The sequence below is a fragment of the Thalassophryne amazonica genome, chromosome 4 (genome assembly GCF_902500255.1).
Source record: "Thalassophryne amazonica chromosome 4, fThaAma1.1, whole genome shotgun sequence".
In the NCBI taxonomy this organism is placed as follows: Eukaryota; Metazoa; Chordata; class Actinopteri; order Batrachoidiformes; family Batrachoididae; genus Thalassophryne; species Thalassophryne amazonica.
Window position 1 is genome coordinate 98,191,483 of NC_047106.1, and position 15,040 is coordinate 98,206,522.

A 15,040-nucleotide genomic window follows, 5' to 3' on the forward strand; every position below is an offset into this window, starting at 1 on the left:
CAATACACACTGAGAAAGACAGAGACTGAGAACAGGACTGTAAAACTCCAGTGAATGGCAGAGAGGACCAAAACACACCTGTTCAAAGAACTCATCCATGAAGCCTTTCTCCATACCCACGGCGACTTCATCTTCCTCTTCTGCCGTCTCCTTTCCCTGCACACATAGTTCACAGGGAGATATTTTTTTATTTGGATAATTTGGGAGAGTGCACACTGATAAAATTTGCTTGAAATGTGTCAGAATTTGTTGATTTTTTTCATTCATACTTCTGGGTCAGATGATGCATCATGAACCAAAAAGAATATAAAGGAAAACAGTTTCAATATATCACAAGTCAGGTGCAGAATAAAACATGCAACCTTGGGCCACTGTGAGAGAAAAAGCAAACGCTGTTTGCAAACATGTTGTAATTCTATCAGTAATGTATCAATATACAGTGCATCCAGGAAAATACTCACAGTGTTTCACTTTTTTATGTTACAGCCTTATACCAAAATGGATGAAATTCATTTTTTCCCCTCAAACTTCTACACACAATACAAAAGAGTGATGGATAGGCCATTATTTAAGACTTTGGGGTAAAGTAACCCTGACTACTATAAATCTCTGCCTATCACACATATAACAGCATGTACAGTGACCGTAAGTTCATGTGACCGTAGGTTCAGAAATATCTGGACACTGACGGAGTTCTTCTCAGTTTAGTGTTTTACCACAGATTATTGGAGTAAATAATGAACCTGTGCCGTATACTGTCAGCTTTATGTTGTGGCCAGTTTTATCCAAATGAGTTAAACCCTCTGGGGTCCGAGGGCATTTTTTGGACAGTTCACTCGCCTGGCATAAATGTTTTATTATTGCTATTAACAGCTCTCCCTGCATCCCAAAATCAAGTTTTATGTCTCTTTTTTTCAGGACAACCTGTGCTTTCAGAATATATGTTTTTGTTGTGTTTTATAAGTGTAATAAAGGGTTACAATCAAAATAGGCAAGGAAAAAATAAAGCGAAAATAATTTTCCACACACATTTATTCAAACACACAGCAAACTATAATAAACAACTCTTTTGACACTTCATAAAGGTAATTTGAGGTCTTGTGTGAATGACTGTACAGCAAAAAGGTTCAAACAATAAACACAAATGCACATTTTGAACAATATATACAAAATGGTCTGTGCGTTTTGTTGTCCATTGATATGGTAAAGCATGCTTTATGCAGAGAAAGCAACAGAGTTATCCAGTAACATTCACATGCAAACTAGTGGAGCAATCCTGATAGATGCACACTCTTTGTTTAAGCACGTGAGATTTTCATCAGAGGCTCTCCGTCTGCTCCTGCTTTCACTGATCGCTGTGCGTAATGGCGCAGGGCACACTGAGTATGCACTGATAGTATGTACTCATTGGAGTACCCAGGGAGCTATTCAAACAGGCCAACTAGTACACATCACTCCTGAAAACGATCTTTGGCTTTTCATGTGAGGTAAATTTGCCCTACGATTGGGTTTTGGAAAACCATGTGACGGTGAACCAATTCCGACTGGACACTCACATTGCGCACGTCATCACACAGCTTCTATGAGGAGTACAAGATGGCCAATGGCTGGCTCGAAGTCTGCGGAGTTAACTTTTCAGCAAAAAAAGTAAGTTTCTATCTCATATCATTAAAAAGTTATTTAGAATTTAGTAAAGCTTGGTCTTAGCTATCGTATACGACGGCGTCGGCCCCAGAGGGTTAAAAGCAGTAACAATTAAGGTGGTGCTGTATTTAAGGAACCAAAAGTACTTGGGCAGTTGACTGTGCAGCTTTTCTGTGGACAGTTGACTGATATTACTGCCGTTGAGTAGGTTATATTTTTGTGTGTTTGTCAGTCAGGTATGTCAAGAGGATATGAATGGAGTTCAATGAAATTTGCGAGACAATTAGGCTTTGGGTGAAGGAAGAGTTTATCCAGATCCAGATCAAGAGGTGGATTTAGCTTTTGTTTTTTTAATCTTTGAACTTTGATAATGGACCCTTCATCCAAATTCCTTTGATCCTGGAATCAAGATTATCTATATCATTTACAGCATCAAAGCCCAACAGAGAAATAGCAACAAAAACATTGCCTCCACCAAGGAGTCAAAGCAGCAAATAGGATCAACGTACAGCAATAAGGATCAAAGCTCAGCAATCATAATCTAAGGACTTGATCAAAAATGAATATTCAACAACAGCAATCAGGATCAAAGGTTGGCAATGAGAATTTAGGGCCCCTTCACACTAGTGTGAATATGTACAGTTCAGGACGACTCACGGTAAAACAGCTCGTATGAGCGAACCACGAAGAATTGCACCGACGGGCAGGCATGCATGATCCTGGTACGATGGTTTGTGCAAGCGACGGTTTCTTTCGAGCAGGAACACAGCTGCTCGCACTGTGTTCCACGGGACAAAGTGCACCACATCGCACTGCTGATGTGGAGGAAAATAAAATAAGAGCCAGCTGTATAATTAGTGAATATCACTGGGTTGATATAAATAACATAAAAGGGGATGCAATAGAGAACCCCGCGGTTAAATAACCCTGGTTAAATAAAGAAAAATGCCATGGTATTGGAACCCACACTCTCTGATTAGCAGATGGAAACTTTACAACTGTGCTACAATCACTGTCTTGTAACAGGAGTGTGAAATGGCTAAAATCAACAAGCAGATAAACACATTTTCTAAAAAAAAAAAAAAAGCTGCTGTGATAACTGACCAAACGGTGTTTGGTACGGCGTATTTCTGCTGATATGTGACTGAAATTGGCGTATTTGTTGGGGAGAGTGTAGTGACACGGACCCACAACAGGGGGCGCAAATGAATGGTCAATAGATGAGCCAAAAGGTAACAATTTAATGTTGTGAATGTGCACAACGACTATACAGACAATCTCAGAATATGATAGCAGTCAATACACAAAGGTGACGTGTGGGCAGGCTCGAGGATAGAAGACGTCTGTCCTGAGAAGAGCCGGAACCACACGATTTCCGCCGCCACCGAACCTGGTGAATACTGGAGCCGCCAAGTCCCGAATTCCCAGGTGATCACCGTCCCCGACTGTCGGATCTGGTACTGCTGGTGAGGAGCACAAACAGTGAGATGTGGGTGTGTGCACACCCAGTAACAAAAACAGTCAGAAGGTGGAAACTCACCTCCACCTCTAATCACACACTCGTGCAGCTCCTGTTAACCACATATCTGGTTGGAGTGTGAAGTGAAGCCGTCGCTGATCACACCAAACGCCAATCCCACAGATAAAGAAACACTTACAGGAAAACAGCTGCAAAGAAGTTCAGACTATTAGTCAGTGTTTTCAGTTTAGCAGAGAATTACCTTCACAGGTAGATGATATCTCGGCAATGAGGTGGAGATGACGCCCGGGTTTTATGGAGTAGTATGATGAAGCGTAGATGGGTGATAGCTGTCATGAGATAATGAGTGACAGCTGTCACCCCCGGCTGTGTCCGTGGCGGCAGCGCCCTCTCGTGCCTAAAGCCCGCACTTCAGGCAGGGCGCCCTCTGGTGGTGGGCCAGCAGTACCTCCTCTTCTGGCGCCCCACACAACAGTATCTGTCATACTGTTGGCTTGTCCTGGTCCTGCGGCGCGTTGCTCACAGCTCTCACAGCCCGACATGCGTGTCCTGTCAGACATGACATTCAGATTGCCTGCTACATGTCCAAATGGACTGATGGCCTGTTTCTCCTCCCATCACAAAAGTGATATATGTTTTTATGTATTTCCACACAAGCACACACACGCGTGTCCGTCAAAACACGGGATGTGTGCTGCAGCTGTGATGTCCAGAACCGGAGACAGCTGTGGGCAGCCAGCCACGCCCCCTGTCCTGTCTGAGCACAGAACAACATGTCACTCTGTGATCAGAGGAGAGATGCCTCACCTGAGGGGTGGTGAACCACATGCACAGATGCGTTGGGGGGGGGGTGAAGCACATGCACACGTGTTGTGGGGGAGCCGACACTCTGGCATGCCACATGTACACTTGGCAAATTGATAGTCGTGGGGCACTTAAACAAATTTCACATCCACCTCGATAGTGATTGTCTGCAGACTGTTTCGTGATGATAGTAACAAAGGGCCACACATTTTTAAAAGTTCCATGTGAACGATGCCATGTGAACGGTGCCTCTGTGTGGGAGGTGCGTTTCGGCGGCTGCCGGCCATTTCCCTGGTGGTTTGTCGTGCTGCCCCGGTGGCTCTTGTGGCTGCCTTCCTGGCCCCTGTGCCCTCTAACGCGCCATTTTTCTCCAGGTTCCCCCGGGGCCCTGCATCCTGCAAGCGGTTATGGCTTCTGACGTGCCAGAGTGGTCCACGACATATGGTAAAGTTCTGTACTTTGTCTGGCCCACAAACCTGGTCTGGCGGCAAGTCGTGATTGTGTTGTTGGCCGTACCCTAATTCGGTTTTCGGTGCTCTCAAAGGAGTCAAGACCTCTGGTGTCCTAGATTAGGGTATACATGCTCACTACTAGACAACAGATTGTTGTTGTCACTACTTTCAATTGTGGTTGTTATCTGGTAAGTTGTATGGTTGGGGCCGTTCTCTTGGTGTCTCACTTTCTCATCACTTCAAAGTTATTGTCTTCACACACTATCTTTCACTTCTTGTCTGTGTTTGTGTGTTTTGGTGTCGGCCCTTCATGATAGAAGTTGTTGGTTGGCCTTGAGTAGGATGCTGTAGGCTGATCAGGAAGGGCGGATGAGGGTCACACCCGCACACCAGGTTCACTCACGCACTACATACCTTCTGTCTTGCAAGAATAAATTGCATATATGTGTATTAATGTACATAAATGGTTCTGCCAGTGTGGCATTTACCATTACTGTATATGCAGACAGGGAAAAAAACATATTCATGTGTCACCTGGAATTTGGCCGACACCTGCTGTGAGAGGGTTCGATGGGCTTGCATAGAGCACACTCTGTCTTTCAGCCGCTGGTGTGCGCAAACAGCTGTTGCAACAAGTGTACGAGGTGTTAGAAGCAGCTACGATTCTACACGTTTTGTATACGATTCCTGCTTCATGTGCACTTTATGCACAAATCGACCAAATTCGCACTATGTGTGAAGGGGCCCTTAGGTTAAGCAGCCAAGATGAAAACGTCATCAATCAAGATCTAAGAATGTTTGAATTCAATATTGAAAAGACCATTTGGTGTACATTTTGCATTATATCATGATCAAAAGTGCCTCAGTCACTGTCATTTGTGACAAAGAGGTGGAAACTGGCACTGTCAATGAATAGACTAAGTTTGATCTGCATCACCGCATCTGATCCGTATTGCGGATTTAGCAGATATTTGATTGAAAAGCACTTTTGATATATAGTTTTGCTTATAAAAAGCCACTTCTAACTTCTAACAAGATTTTGACAGAAAATTTTTTCCACGGTAAAAATTGCGGAAGTGGAAACTGGAAAGTGGCGGAGGTTTGCACTCTATGAGCACAGTGCTCTAGTTTCTTTTTAACCTTTTTTTGGGTGGCATAAATTTTATCCAACCGAACACATGTGTCTTGTATATATTTTTAGTACACTACTTACAAATTTTCTGTATGAAATCTGAGGTATTTCAGGGTTCTGTTTTAGACTAGATTGTGTTTTGTATTGATATACAGAAATTCTTTTCTTTGTTTTTATTCAAGTTATATGTGCAGCAGGGCTGGACAGTTGGATGATTGTATCATCCACTGTCAACTGCTGGCCAACATCAGATTTACAGTACTGTGCAAAAGATTTGGGCACCGTAGCATTTTGATAAAAAAAAAAAAAGATTTTTGTCATTGTATTACCTTTTGTGAACAGAAATTTAAATTGAAATGCTCAAACACTCCCATTTACTAAAAGTATTTTTTTCTATTCAATTAAATGTGCGAGAGCATACGACATACTGTCTGGGTGGTTCTACCCAGCTCCACAGCTGAAGACATGGAAGGCGGTGCAGAGGGTCATAAAGATTGCCCTATAGATCATCTGCTGCCCTCTGCCAGCCTGGAAAACATCACCACATTCTGTTGCCTTTGGAGAGCCAAGGCCATCACAGGAGACTCATCACACCTTGCCTATACCCCCTGTTTGAATCTGTTGCCCTCCAGGAGACACTATAGGTCAACAAAGTACCACACCAGCAGACCCAATCAATCAATCAATCAACTTTTATTATAAAGTGCTTTACAGCACCAGATGGTGTCCAAAGTACTTAATAGTAAATAAAACACATATACAATCAAATTTAAACAGTACATAAAAACAGAACATGTTCACCTCCCCACTAAGTGTTAAAAGCCAGCTTACATATAAGTAAGTCTTTAGTAGCTTAGACTTAAAAAGTGCTAGGTCAGCAACAGTGCATAAAGCCCAGTCACAACCCACCGTGCGTTTTTTTTCGCTGTACGTTTTCTGGGGATGCCACAGCCACTACGTTTTTGTGAAACGTATGGAGGCAGTAGCAAGAGGAGGGAGGGAGTACGTTCAACGCACGTCTCTAGGAGTGTAAGGATAAAGAGAGTTGACAATAAAGCAGTGTGTGTGTGGGGTCACTTTTCTTTTTTATGAGCGGGACCGGAGGAGTGGCAGGTGTTTTCGGCATCGGCGATGCATGAGCATGTCCAGCCTGCAGCGGTCAGTTGTACGAGTGTTTACTTGCCTCGAAAAGTTACAGCTAGTTATCAGACTGAAGCTGTGGAGTGTCTGTGTTGCTGAAGTTGGAAATAAAGTCCAAGTTCAAGTGAGAAGCTGCGTCGTGCATGCAAGTCTGTCGGTATGTGGTGAGTGCCGTAATCCATACTGCCTCCGTATGGATTTGGTTAATTCAATAGTAATTGAATGAAAATGTGCTGCTTTGAATCCGTACTGAGGCAGTACTCACAACATGTGTCATCTATACTGCTGGTGAAGCCGCAGCCTGACGCAGCGAAAGTTTCTGCATGCACTAAAACCTCTACAGCGTGTCTGTGTGTGTCTGCGTGCTCCTAAATTCTTACTGAGGCAGTACTTACGACGTACGGATCTCCAAATTTTAGCCCATGTTTTTGCAAGTAGACTGCACGCACGTGCAAGTACGGCGCATTGTGACCACGGCTTAATTCGAGAGGTAGCTGTTCCACAATCTGGGATCGGCTCCCGCAAAACCACGATCACCCCAGAATTTATATTTTGACCTTGGAACAACTAAGTAAAGCTGGCCAGATGCCCGTAATGTCCTACTGTAAGTGCGCATAGTTAAAATTTCAGACAGGTAAGGAGGTGCAAGGACATAAATGGCTTAAAACAAACATTAAAATCTTAAAATCAATTCTAACATGAACTGGAAGCCAGTGGAGTGAATACAGGACAGGTGTAATATGCTCACGTCTAAAAAGTGTTTCTTAAAAGATAAGCAGCAGCATTCTGCACCAAGTGGAAACGTGCAAGAGAAGACTGACTAATGCTAGAATAAAGTGCATTACAATAATCAAGTCTAGAGCTAATGAACACATGAATGGCCGTCTACTGAGGAAGTGCTTTACTTTAAACAGAGGATGAAGCTGGAAAAAAAACTGTTGATCAAACTTCAAAAAGCTGTCAAATATTACTCCCAAATTCTTGACAGGTGGTTTTACATAACCATACCATAACATAGCCATAGCACCAAAGTTTGGTGTTACCATATTTGGTTTGCCAGAACGCTCAACACAATGATCTCAGTTTTACCATCTTTCAGGAAAAGGAAGTTTTGGTACAGCCATTGCTTTACATCATGAACACAATTAAATAATGATGACAATGCATCACTCCCATTAGTCCTCATAGCCTAATAAGTTTGCAGATCATCCGTATAGCAATGGAAGGACAGGTTGTGCTGAACTATAACTGACCCCAATGGCAAAATGTACAAAGAAAATAGAATAGGCCCAAGAATAGAACCCTGTGGCACTCCACAACAGAGAGGAGCAGTTGATGAGAAGAAGTCACCAATTATAACAGAAAATCTCCTTTCAGCCACATATGATCTAAACCACTTAAGTATAGTACCTTGAATGCCAATAAATGTTCTAACTGGGAAACAAGTACTGTATGATCCCCAGTATCAAAAGCTACTGTGAGGTCCAACAGAACCAGCACAGCAGGATTCCCTGTATCCACCGATAAAGTGATGTCCTTATGAACTTTTAAAAGTGCAGACTCAGTGCTGTGTCGTGAGCTAAACCCGGATTAGAATTTTTCAAAGATGTGATTGTCTTCTAAAAATGATGGTAACTGTATAACGACAACCTTTTCTAAACCTTAAACAAAAGCGTTGATAAAGTTAGGAGACCTGCCCCAACAGTATTAAAAACCTCCTTCAACACCTTAGCTGGAACAACATCTAAAGGACAACTTGTAGGTTTTGTGTGTTTCACAACTTCGCCAAGGATGAAAAAGAAATGGGTTCAAACTGATTGAGCACAGCAGAATGTGCACGAGTAACAGACAATTCAACATTATGCCGCGTTCACACCAGATGCCACACGAGCGACGGCGGCGAGAGGTTGCCATGTAATCCCTATAGAAGGACGCATTGTGGTGCCACAGAAGTCCAAGGCACGCAATGCGACGCGATGGATGCGAATAAAGCGACGTGAATAAAGCAATTTTGAGCGACTGGCATGTTTGTGGCGCAATATCGTGTTGTATCGCGTCGCGTCGCCCTCTTCCCCAAGTTGAAAAATCTGAACTTTTTTGTCTTGTCGTGCCGCGATGCCCAATCAGGGACTGTATATGTAGTGACGTGGAGATGTCTGGAGTTTACACTTGATGTGGACATGTCCTGTCTCTGGCAATCAGCCTGTGAGCAGGATTTATGTCCCTTTTGTCCTTTATTTATTTAACACAATTATGACAGAGTTGGAGAGAAGAGCGATGAACTGCAGCAGCAGCCAGTTTTTTTTTTCGTTCATACATGCGCACACGAACGAATCGTCCCTGAAGATAATTTATTAACTACACAGATGTATAATAAAACAAATGGTGACTGGTTTACAACACAATTATGACAGAGTTTGATGGGAGAGCAAGGAACTGCAGCAGCAGCAGCCGTTTTTTTTTTTCTTTGTTCACATGTGCACAAGCACACGGGGACAGGAGGTCCTCAAACTGGGTCCTGGAGAGGCGGAAGTACCGCTGAAAGCGGCTGTCATCCAGACGCAGCTCCTGCAAAAAATGATGAATTTGTGGCATTGCGTGGCATCCGGTGTGAACACGGCTCAAGCAGAGCGACACGCTGGGCAATGGTGGCGCGTCCATCGCCAGGCGAGGGATGCGAATTTGTGTCGTCACGTAGCGTCCGGTGTGAACATGGCATTACAGTTCTGATCAGCCTTCTGTCTAACTGATGCTATTTTGTGAATAAAAAAACTGAAGAAAACTCCTCACAGGTTGTGGTTGTAACATCCATCAAACAGAGGTGCATGGATTCCCAACTGAGTTTATAGTCTGAAATAACATACCAGGACAATGACAACTGCTAGAAATAATATGAGATAGATATTGTGCTTTTGCTTCCTTCATGGCCTTCTGGTAGTCAGAGTGTCCCCAGAACACCAGAGACACCCGTAATTTGTCCTTTTTTCCACCTTCTCTCTGCCAGTCTGCAACGTTGCCTGAGGTCACGGGTCATGGCATTTAACCAAGGGTCGGATTTTGATTACTGGATTTGCAGCGCATCGGTGCAACAGAGTCCAAAATTACTGTGCATGTGGAGTGGAAAGAAGAGAGGATGTTTTCTGGGAGTAATAGAGAAAACCAGTCCATTCACAGCATAAACTGAGAGTCCATGAAGGCAGCAGCAAATTCCCCTGCCGTCGAGGAGGTGACCAAACAGCGGTGAAAGGCAGGAACAAGTGGCTTGCCAGCAGATGGAGGAGCAAGAAATTCAAAGTTAACAGGAAAGTGATCTGAATGCCACGTTTACACATAGGCAGGACGTGTTACGAATGTCATATTTGCGTCATTCTTGGAACATTCCTGACATTCTTAAGGTGACTAATGCATCTGAATAGGTTCTTAATAGTGCATGTTGGTGCGTGATATTCTTCAACTGTCAAAAAATCTTCCGCAAATGTCAAGCACCACCCTCATTTCACCTCATGTCGTGGAGGTCGCAAATGAGCGTGTTGATCTGTCTTGATTAGTGGTGATCCTTAATAGAGCATGACAGCGTTCTTCTCTGATGTGCGCACAATTACACCCTGCTGCACCGCATTCAGTTTCATTGCTGCAGTTTGCATAAGAAGGACAGTGATGCCAAGTCGGCTAAAAGTCTTGTTCCAATGGTCCTCAGCGCACTCCTGCAGGTGTTCCACCTGCTGCTGCTGTGCCTGATGTTTGGGAAAATGAGCAAGATGAGAGCCACGTGGAGCCACACATCTGGCTCTCTCCATCTTCTCCTCTCTGTGCCACTCCATGGCACAGAGCCCAACTAAGCATGCAATCACAAAGTTCTTCTGCTGTGGATTAATCTAGATTTTGAGGAGCAAACTGGAGGGATCTGAATTGTTCAGCAGCTGATAGTAGGATAAATATGGGTGTGTGTGAGACAATTCGCCTCATTCACAATGTGACAGAACATAATGATGTACTGTTATGCACAATAGCGCGGAACAGCGAGCAACAGCGTGGAACATTATTCTTGACCGTGTGTAACGGTTCCTGATAATTCTCCAGCAACATGTGTGGTTCCTGAGAACACCTGATGCCTCTGCCTCAGATCGTCGCATTCGTGATCAGCGGCCAAGAATGTATTCTTCGTGGCATTCGTGGCTGTGTCCAGGATTATGTGTTGTCCATCCACAAATTGTCTTACACCAAAAGACTTCAAAAGGCTTTTAAAATCATCAGCCAGCTGATTAGAGGGACAAAAAAATATGAATATTAAAATCACCATAGACCAAAGGTTTGTCATATTTTGGGATAAAATCTGCTAAAGCTCAGAAAACCCCAGAATAAAATCCTTATTAAATTTTGTGGACGATAAATAACAGCATAGAGCATGGGTCAGGCAAACTCCACCACAAACAGCTGAAATTCAAAAGTGGAGTAATCATTAGGAGATAATAATCGGCAGTTAAAGTTCTCTTAGAAAACAGTGTGCAGACCACCGCCTCAACCTGATGCTCGCGGGGAGCTAAAAAATAAACAGCCGGGGGAAGAGCTCAAAAAAGGCACTATTTTCACCTGGTTTCAGCCAGGTCTCCGTTAACAGGAGAAAGTCCACAATGACTGGAGAAAAGGTCATTCAAAATGAAAGTCTTTCTTGTCAGTGATCGGGTGTTGATGAGCGAAGTGGGTGCATGTCAGTCTGCTGGGAAACATGACTGAGTGTGCAGAGATTCTCCTGCATGGCGCCATCTGCAGGTCCTCACAGGATGGCGATGTGAAGTAGAGACCCGGCATCCTGGATCACCGGCCGGAGCTACCAATAGCCAAATGCCAGGGAACACCCACATGTCATACCAGTCATATGGTGTGAATAACCTGACCAAGAAATGCCTAGGAGCGTGTTTGCAGGAAGAAGCCAGGTACACTCTGAACCAACCCCGGACTCCTCCTCTCTTCCCACCTCCCCTGTGGCGCAGACACCGAGGTAACACGTCAAGCGGCCACTGCAGAAAGTCAGGTACGGACACCAGGACAGGCGGCGGCGTCCCTGGCAGTTTGTCATGGCCAACGACAGCCAGTTTCCCCAGAGAAGCATGAACGCGATGAGAGTCTGGTGATCATACACTAGGAGCGGTGACACATTCTCCACAACAAAATGCGGAAACTGTAAAACAACATCAAATGAAGTGAGTGCCGACGGCAGGCCACATACAACGGTGCCATCTTGGCACTCCCTCTCAACTAACAAACAGCTTCTTCCCCTGGACCATATATACTGCAAACACCCATGGACACACACACACACACACACACACACACACCACACACACACACACACACACACACACACACACACACACACGCACAGATCTACTCTCATAAACACCCGCCCCCCTCCACCCGGGCAACAAAAACCCATCTATCTCCACCTGCCTTTAGCACCTTAACAGCACTGGCTTCTGTGTCCCCAGAGTTCACAATCAGACACTCAGTCAATCAGACAATCAGACACAATTTGTGGTGTCTGATTGTCTGTGTTCCAGGTGCTTTTCCTGGAACCTTTAACTGGGTCACTTAGCGGACACATTGAAGAAGTGGTTCGGAGGGATTGGTCTGTCCGTCGTGCTCACTTGGGTTAAGGGGTTAACTCAGCGGTCTCCCCAGGCGATCCCAAAGGCTTGTGGCTGGCTTTACCGACAGGTTGGCTGATGGTTTGAAATCAGCACTGTCGTCAGCTTGCAGGAACCCAGAGGGGGAAGGTGTTTGTTGAAATGGTTTCTGGTAGCTTTAAAAAGTTTGTTGGAGCCAGATTAAAAGTCTTGTTAAAACTTTAAAAACGTTGGAAAATTTCAAAAAGGAAAAGTTGCTTTCCTGTAATTTCGCTATTATTTTGAAAAGTTCAGCTCGGAAGTTCTCTTAAAAATTCAAGACTTGACGGACTTTAAAGCGTCAGGTTAAAATTTTGTTTTTTCGAAGAATAAAGGATGAATGAATGAAGCCACCTGGTAGCTTTAGCTATCTTAGCTTAGCATTGGGCTTTGTTGACCCAAAAATAAAAATTAAGCTTTAAGAAAGGAAGAGAGAAGAGGAAGCTGGAAGAGCCAAACAGAAGAGAAGGGGAGAGAGAAGGGCTCTGTTCTAACTTTTAAGGGGGACTGACATCATCAAACTCTGCCCATTTAGGGTGTGTAATCTCACAGAAAACTTCATGTGGTCACAGTGTAGACACAAATGATTCAATTATTTAAACACATTAACTATTTTGACATATTATCTGTTCTGAGACACTCGAATGGATACACATTATTAATAGTCAGACACATCCTTTGGATAAACAAAATACTTCAACATCAACATATTGATAATGCAGAAAAATCACACTTAAACACACATCAGGAGGAACACGTGTCAGTAAAATGGAATAATTATATGCAAAGCATTTTGTTTGATTAATCAATACAACCAACATTACAAGTCTTTAGATATATACACTCAACAAAAATATAAACGCAACACTTTTGGTTTCGCTCCCATTTGTATGAGATGAACTCAAAGATCTAAAACTTTTTCCACATACACAATATCACCATTTCCCTCAAATATTGTTCACAAACCAGTCTAAATCTGTGATAGTGAGCACTTCTCCTTTGCTGAGATAATCCATCCCACCTCACAGGTGTGCCATATCAAGATGCTGATTAGACAGCCCCAAACCAGTCCAGCAGAAGACTGCCCCTCCCTGAGCTGGTTCGGCTGGAGGTTTTTCTTCTGTTAAAGGGAGTTTTTCCTTCCACGGCTAGCCAAGTGCTTGCTCACAGGGGGTCGTTTTGACCGTTGGGGTTTTACATAATTATTGTATGGCCTTGCCTTACAATATAAAGCGCCTTGGGGCAACTGTTTGTTGTGATTTGGCGCTATATAAAAAAAATGATGATTGATTGATTGATTAGTGCACAGGTGTGCCTTAGACTGGGGGAGTGTTGACCCCGATTGGGGATGTTGTAGGACGGTGGAAGGATACTTTGAGGATCTCCTCAATCCCATCGTCACGTCTTCCGAAGAGGAAAGCAGAGACTGTGGACTCAGAGGCGGACTCATCCATCACCCCAGCCGAAGTCACCGAGGGTGGTTAGAAAGCTCCTCGGTGGCAAGGTTCCGCCCTGAGTACCTTAAGTCTCGGATGTTGTGGGACTGTCTTGGTTGACATGGCTCTGCAACATCGCGTGGCAGTCGGGGACAGTGCCTCTGGATTGGCAGACCGGGGTGGTGGTCCCTCTGTTTAAGAAGGGGGACCGGAGGGTGTGTTCCAACTACAGGGGGATCACACTCCTCAGCCTCCCCGATAAGGTCTGTTCTAGAGTACTGGAGAGGAGAATTCGACCGATAGTTGAACCTCGGATTCAGGAGGAGCAGTGTAGTTTTCGTCCTGGTCAAGGCATACTGGACCAGCTCTACACACTCCATCGGGTGCTTGAGGGTTCATGGGAGTTCGGCCAACCAGTCCACATGTGCTTTGTGGATCTGGAGAAGGCGTTCGACTGTGTCCCTCAGGGCACCCTGTGGGGGGTGCTCCGGGAGTATGGGGTCCGGGGTCCTTTGCTAAAGGCTATCTGGTCCCTGTATGACCACAGCAGGAGCTTGGTTCGCATTGCCGGTAGTAAGTCAAACCTGTTTCCAGTGCACGTTGGCCTCCGCCAGGGCCACCCTTTGTCACCGGTTCTGTTCATTATCTTTATGGACAGAATTTCTAGGCGCAGCCAGGGTGTAGAGGGGGTCTGGTTTGGGAACCACAGAATCTCATCTCTGCTGTTTGCGGACGATGTGGTTCTGTTGGCTTCGTCAAATCAGGACCTTCAGCGTGCACTGGGGTGGTTTGCAGCCGACTGTGAAGCGTCCGGGATGAAAATCAGCACCTCCAAATCCGAGGCCATGGTTCTTGACCGGAAAAAATGTGCCTTGCCCTCTTCAGGTCGGTGGAGTGTCCTTGCCTCAAGTGGAGGAGTTTAAGTATCTCGGGGTCTTGTTCACGAGTGAGGGACGGATGGAGCGTGAGATCGACAGACGGATCGGTGCAGCATCTGCAGTGATGCAGTAGCTGTATCGGATCGTCATGGTGAAGAGAGAGCTGATTAGAAGGGCAAAGCTCTCAATTTACCGATCGATCTACGTTCCGAGCCTCACCTATGGTCATGAGATTTGGCTAATGACCGAAAGAACGAGATTGCGAGTACAAGCGGCCGAGATGAGTTTCCTCCGCAGGGTGGCTGGGCACTCCCTTAAAGATAGGGTGAGGAGCTCGGTCACTCGGGAGGAGCTCGGAGTCGAGCCGCTGCTCCTCCACATCAAAAAGAGCCAGCTGAGGTGGCTCGGGCA

General features: G+C 44.8%; 1 protein-coding gene across 1 annotated transcript in view; it reads right to left on the minus strand.

Moving 5' to 3' along the window:
- Positions 1–15,040, minus strand: part of stx1a (syntaxin 1A (brain)) — a 436,006-nt gene that overhangs the window by 350,549 nt on the left and 70,417 nt on the right. The window contains exon 2 of the mRNA XM_034168312.1: positions 79–156. Within this exon, the coding sequence (XP_034024203.1) occupies positions 79–156 (78 nt within the window). The remainder of the gene's footprint in view (positions 1–78; positions 157–15,040) is intronic.